At 39.9% G+C, this 7300-nt stretch overlaps 1 protein-coding gene across 1 annotated transcript; it reads right to left on the bottom strand.

Annotated features, from left to right (window-relative positions):
- Positions 1-5648, bottom strand: snapc5 (small nuclear RNA activating complex, polypeptide 5). Its single transcript, XM_063004676.1, has 4 exons — positions 5577-5648; positions 2773-2885; positions 1998-2072; positions 1-1878 (listed from the first exon to the last, which is right to left on the bottom strand). The coding sequence occupies exons 2-4, from the start codon at positions 2860-2862 to the stop codon at positions 1714-1716; spliced, it is 330 nt and encodes a 109-aa protein (XP_062860746.1). The 5' UTR covers positions 2863-2885; positions 5577-5648; the 3' UTR covers positions 1-1713.
- Positions 5649-7300: the final 1652 nt, after the last annotated feature.

Below are 7300 nucleotides of genomic sequence, written 5' to 3'. Positions count from 1 at the left end.
TCACTTAGAATAAAAGCATCTATTAAATAAATAAATATAATATTTGCCATTAAATCTAGGTTCATTTAACAAGGATGACTGCACCCTACCAAGAAAAGCATTAGAACTGCAGTTATTGTTCTTAAGTAATTAAACTACTTTACTAAACATTTACAATATTTCTTATGAAATACAAAAAGACATCAGTGTACAAGCAGTCATCATACACATGCACAGCATACATATTTATACAATCTGTTTCTCTAATTACATAAAAAAGCACCTTACATCTTAAATAAAAACGCTTTCAATTACCAGAACGAAGCCTTCTTACTGTACAATCAACCTCAATGGACTGCCATCAGAAATATAGGCTACATACACTGATCAGCCATAACATTAAAACCACCTCATTGTTTCTACACTCACTGTCCATGTTTTTGGTTGGTGGACTATTCTCAGTCCAGCAGGGACAGTGAGGTGTTGATCCACTCATACCAGCACAACACACACTAACACACCACCACCATGTCAGTGTCACTGCAGTGCTGAGAATGATCCACCACCTAAATAATACCTGCTCTGTAGTGCTCCTGTGGGGGTCCTGATCATTGAAGAACAGCATAAAAGGGGGCTAACAAAACATGCAGAGAAACAGATGGACTACAGTCAGTAATTGTATTAGTATAAAGTGCTTCTATATGGTGAGTGGAGCTGATAAAATGAACAGTGTGTGTAGAAACTCGTCCAATTGCCCAGTTGCGTCATGCTTCCTCTCCGCCTATGACAATCCTTGCTCTGACCGAGGAGATCGAAGCTAACCCACACCCCCTCCGACACGTGGGCAGCAAGCCGTATGCATCTTATCACCCACACATTGATGAGTGTTGTGCCACCTAGAGTTGTGTACGGAGAGACACACCCTAAGAGCACTCTTTTCTCATCTCTGTGTAGGCGCCTCTAATCAGCCAGCAGAGGTCGTAATTGCACCAGTCTGACAGAGAGAGACCCATATCCGGCTTAGTCCCACCCATCCATCCATCTGAACAACAGGCCAATCGTTGTTCATGTGGCCGCTCATCCTCAGCCGGCAAGGCAGAGCTGAGATTCGATACGATGTATTCGAGATCCCAGCTCTGGTTGCAGCGTGTGTTTTTTACCGCTGCGCCACCTGAGCGGCAAGGAGGTGGTTTTAATGTTATGGCTGATCAAAGTATATATTCTCACAGATGTATAAGGAATGCAATAATGAAGCAGTCTTAAATTTACAACGGTAATGTAACAATTTACCTCATGTACAGTACCAAAAGATGATTTCGCTTCTATAATTGCTACACTCAAGTGTTAATTTACTTTACATTCTTTCTACTGGTCAACAGGTTGTAGCAGGGCACTTGTAGCCCTGCAGTTGTAGTGGTTAAGGTATTGAACTAGTAAGCAGAAGGTTGCTGGTTCAAACCCCACCACTGCCAGGTTGCCACTGTTGGTAGTTGAACACTGGGGGTAGGGGAGGGTGTTCCTGCATTCCTGAAAACATCCTGCCATATCAACAACGGAAACACTGATGGATCCTAACAGTTTATCTATCATATCTGAATATTTTGGAAGGACATGCCCCCTCCAATGTACACTGTGATTACAGCCTTGCTAACACCACATATCTTTTGCATGCCATACTGGACAGAACACACCTAACTGATAGTCATAGTTAATTGTGCTATATGAAATGAAATCTTAATAGTCTTCATCCTCCTCCTCCACCATTTCAAGATCATCCTCTTCATTATCTCCATCATCATCGTCCTCCTCCTCCTCTTCCTCCATTTCACAGTAAGCTGGAGCTCCCAGTACTAGCTTAGTCTGGTTGATCACGCTCTCATTATCTGGGTTGACTTCATTCTGCCAAAAATGAAATGTTAAATATGAAATAAACTGTATAGTAGTGAGCAAACAATAATCAGAATGACATTAATACAGAATCCAAAATACTAAATCAAACAAACAGGCAACATGTTTACCTCAGGTGGAGTGGGTTCAGCAGGACTTTCCTCAGACTGGGCATTGATCATGGACTTTAGTGTACCTTCTTCAAACTAGTGAAAAGAGGAAAATGTAAAGTGTACAAGGTAAGACTGCACAACACAGCCAAAAAAACAGTATGTTACACTACCAGGCCGTTCTTATTATCGAGTTATCTATAAAATATATAATGTATTTATTTATTTACTGTCTGTTTGACCACAGCTTTATACTATTCATGGTTGTAGTTGGTCCAGTTTACTAAGCAAAATGCAGGAAAAAATCCTGGACAGGTTGCCAGTTCATCACAGGGCACACACACCGAGGGGAACTTTAGCATATCCAATTAACCTGACTGTGGGAGAAAACCGGAGCACCCGGAGAAAACCCGCACAGGGAAAACATGCAAACTCCACACAGAAAGGACCCGAACCTCCCCACCTGGGGATCGAACCCAGGACCTTCTTGCTGTGACGTGACAGTGCTACCCACTTAGCCACCGTGCCACCCAATCGCTTAGATAATATACTGTCACAGTGCTGTAAGTTGCTTTGGATAAACGCGTCTGCTAAATGCCGAAAATGTTAATATAAATATTAGTGCATTACCTTTTTTTTACCTGAATGGGCACAAACACAGACACACTCAAAAATACTAAAATGTGATGTGATATTTCAGCTATTTTGTGACCAAATGTAAATTATGAATTCAATTTTTGTCTGGTAAAAAACTACAGCAATGCAGCAATGTAAAAGAAAAATGGATGGAGGTTACCTTTAACCTGTTTAGCTGATCTTGCAGCATGACTTTGATTTTCAAGAGAGTCTCCTCCTCTTTTTTGAGCTCCTGCAAGCGACTCAGCATGGTGGAGTGGATTTATAGCATTCCTGCACACACAAAAATACAATATACCTTGGGTTTTTGCACTGCACAATTATGGTGGTAAGATGTTGAATGTATTTCTAATGACATGCCCCAATCAGAAGCTAGATCTGGGCAGTCATGACATATGATGCCCAGAATGCGAAGACTGTCTACATGGACGACATCTAGAAACTTGAAGACTCAGACTCAGCTTTATTGTCATTCAACCACCTACATGATAGAACGAAATACAGTTACCCAGGCCTCGGTGTGTGCGCCATGAATGAAATAAGAATAAACTAAGTATAAAATTAGAATAAACTAAGAAACTAAAAAAAGTACAAGTAAAAGTATTTACATTTTAAAGTATTGCACAAAGAACTGCAGCAGCTTATGTTGATCTAAAGTGCATAATTGCAAAAAGTATAGCAGCAAGACTAAGCAGCAACAAATCACAAGATGGTTGAAGTGACAGTGTGACAGCTGTGTCCAGTATATGGCAGTGTGTATAGTGTTTATATATGGTTGTTAAAGTGTTTAATATATATGTAGGTTGTTAGGATGTACAATGTTTATATAAGGTTGTTAGGATGTATAATGTTTATATAAGGCGCATAGACAGTATATGGGGGGTGGAACAATTCAGCAGTCCGACTGCATCCGGATAGAGGCTGTTTTTCAGTCTAGATGTTTTTACCTGGATGCAGCGTAGGCTGGATGGGGACTTTTCACCCCCCTTCCCTCTGGAAGGAGGCTGCGCTGAAATTCATCAAGGTGAGAGACCCAATATTTACTGCTATACTGAAGGATGTAAATACAGACTAATAATCATACACCTTGGTGGTTGAGTTTTTTTTTTTTTTTTTTTTTTTTATCATAGTGGCCTCTGGAGTATGATGCATGTTGAAGCTGTAACTTGGACGCTGCCTATTTATTGAAATGATAAACAAAAAAGTACTGATAGAAAGTGGTACCTGGAGCATTAGTAGCCAAGTATTGTTTGAATGGTGGACCAAGTCGATACTTTTGTCAACTTAGACCATAAGCTAGGTGGACCGCCCATTCCAAAGTCATGGGTATTATTACAAGGGTTCTTCAAAAAGTTTCTGCACTTTTAAAACTCTATTTATTAAGAATTTAAAAAACAAATTACAGCATTTTTCAACATAATCAAATGTTTTTGGTTGTGCTTGTAGCCACTGATGCACCGCTGCTTTTTTCACATGAAAATCTTCTTCCCCTTAAAGCTTCTTTGAGTGGTCCAAAAAGGGGGAAATCAGATGGCGCTAAATCTGGACTATAAGCTTTCTCTCAGTCTCTCAGACCTGACCAATTATCCCTCGTATAAACACCTGTTGCTGGAAGAGAATGCCTTGCTAGCAGCTGATGTTTCAAATTATTCTAACGGTGTTAAAGTCAGGACTCTCTTCTCCACACTTAACTCTTCAAAACATGTGCGTATCCCAAAAAGCTTCATCGTCCTTCAGCCCCTGACCTCGAAATCATCTGAAGTCAGGCTATTTATTTCAGTACAATAATTAAGGGTTAATTTTGATTAAGACGAGTGACATTCAACACACGATCAAGGTGTATTGAAACAAATGTTCAGTTCTAATTCTGCATTATGGTGGCCCTCAAAGGGCCGACTGTAACGTATCCCGCTGTGATTGCAGTCTGCCTTTTAAGTCTTGGACAATTTGTTGTTTTTCTTGGAGGCTAAATTCTGTGTTTGGTGTCAAAATGCCAAATGTACACTGTATATTTATAATGTATATCTACATTTATATTGTACTCCTTTACAACAGACACGGCCTCATAACACAAGAGACGTACCGGTTTTTCTTCTTGAAGCACAAACTTGTATTCACTTTCCCATCTTTCATTAAATTACCTCCTTTTGCTTAAATTTTCTCTTCTTGTACATGTTGGGATTATTTGTAAATATTTCTCAACATCACTTGTTGGAAAACCGCCTCAGTTAAACGCTGATGTGGAAACACTGCCATCTGATGGTGAGATGCTGTCACTTTGCGGGTCACAAAATCGGCATGCATTGTGGGAGATGCAGTTTATGTAGGATTTTACAGTGTATTTTAAGACAAGCTCTTGCAGGCCACATAAAATGACAAGGCGGGCCGGATTTGGCCCGTGGGCCTTGAGTCTGACACATGTTTCCTAGAAGGTAGGAATCATAGAAAGAAGAAAAAAGAAACCAATAAGATGCACTGCGGCTGCATCTGGCTTTGTGCTTAGGTCCAATATCATGTGTGAACAGGACAGGGTCTTTGCACAAAGCTGAAGGTATAAAATGTAATTTATATGATTGATTTTATACAATTGTTGTATAATGGGTGCAGTTGAAACATCTGCACTTACTGTAAACATACTTATAGTGTAGGTATCAGTTGGATATGCTTTCTGTTTTGTACAAAGTTAAGACACTGAGTGCAAATTTAAATAAGAGCCTTGCAGCCACATACTAACAAAATACTACTAACATTTACATGATCAGTTGGAAAGCTGGAGATCAGTGGTAGTGATGATCACAATGACAATACACCAAGAGAACAGTTTGTACTCACTGATATTAAACGATCCAAAGGCTGCGTTTGACAAAACTAACAAGCATGCAGCCTCAAATACACACTGACAAGTTATCTAATATCAGATGTCTAATGTGTAATGTTATAACTGACATTTCTAATGTAACTCACTTTATGATCTCCTTGTGCACAACTGGCATAATGATGAGCAGATCCTCACCGACTCTTCATGTACTCAGCAGCCGGAACAGTCACGTGATACACCCTGAGAAGCACGCATGCGTCACATCTTAGAAGAGTCTGCCAACACAGTGACTGGAGTTACTGCTCCGAACTCAACAACAATATTCTACTATTGGAGTTAAAAATTCTATTTTATATTATTCCTGTTTAAAACGTAATACAATAACAAATGTAATAAAACAGACTTTTATTTTGGAAAAAGACACCTTGCGTATCCAATCAGAAATGAGTATTTCTGACAGCACTTTGAACTAGTACCGCCCCCAAGTGTGGTCGCTGTCCAATCCGAAGTAATCCGAACTCCTTAAATAACAGCTTGAAAAAGAATACACTTTGTAGTGAGGACTCTGGGGGAATTAGAAACGCACTTGCGAATATCTTTTTAGAGCCATGAAGTTAAAAGAGTTTATTATACTGGAACTGCATTAAATTAAACAGACTGGTTGCCACTATAATTGCAAAATCAGAGCAAAGAATCTCAGAACATTGCGAAGTGCACTTTAAAGTGAACACTTTTCCTCACTACACGTGGGCGGTCTGAGGAAAGTTCAGTTCAGATTGAACCGTGGCCATATAATAATAATAATAATAATAATAATAACAATAATAAATATAATAATAATAATAATAAATATAATAATAATAATAATAATAATAAATAAAATAATAATAATAATGCTAAATATAATAATAATAATAATAATAATAATAATAATAATAATAATAATAATAAGGTGGTACAGTGGCTCTGCCTCACAGCAAGAAGTTCCTGGGTTCGATTCCCAGGTGGAACAGACTGGGTCCTTTCTGTTTGCATGTTCTCCCCTTCTCTGCATAGGTTTTCTCCCACAGACCATAGACATGCAGTCAGGTTAATTGGAGATTGAAAATCGTCCTTTCCAGGGTGTTTCCTACCTTTTGCCCAGTGAATCATATTCACCGCAACTATGACTAGGATGGAGTGTTGGTGAAACAATTGATAAATAACAATAATAATGAAGCCGCTCAGGTGGCGCAGCGGTAAAGTACGCTAGCGCACCACAGTTGAGGTTTCGAATACATCTCAGCTCTGCCTTTCCAACTGGGCTGGGCGGCAGCATGAACAACGATTGGCTGTTGTTCAGGGTTAGAGGGTAAAAGAAGTCGGATCATAGGTCCTCATAACTGGTGCGACTGCGGCCCCTGCTGGCTGACTGATAGCGCCTGCACAGGGCTGAGGAATAATGCTGATGGGGGTGTGGCCATCCATACACAGTGCTGGTCAGTGTATGAACTCGCAGGTGAAAAATGCAGTCTGTACGTGCCGGAGGGGGCGTATGTCAGTTGAGAGGTGTCCTCAGTCAGCGGAGAAGGGTCGAATCAGTATAGAGGACGCAATCAGGGTAATTGGACACGACTAGATTAGGGGAGAAAAATGGGGGGGGGGGGGGGGGGGGAGTGGAAAAATAGAAAGAATAATAATGAAGACATAAGGAAAAAGAGAGCTAGGCTTTTTTTGTTTGGGGGGTGTTCAATTTAAAAACAGTTATGATTATTAAAAGTAGGCAGTAATTAAAATGTACTTACTGTATTTGCAATATTTTTGCTTTAATAGTTCCCACAGGAGTGTGAAGTGGGGATCTGAGTCTGTAGGGGGTTATCAACAGTTCAAG

This window comes from Trichomycterus rosablanca, chromosome 11, assembly GCF_030014385.1.
Source record: "Trichomycterus rosablanca isolate fTriRos1 chromosome 11, fTriRos1.hap1, whole genome shotgun sequence".
Taxonomy (NCBI): domain Eukaryota; kingdom Metazoa; phylum Chordata; class Actinopteri; order Siluriformes; family Trichomycteridae; genus Trichomycterus; species Trichomycterus rosablanca.
This window is presented reverse-complemented; position numbering and strand designations above follow the sequence as displayed.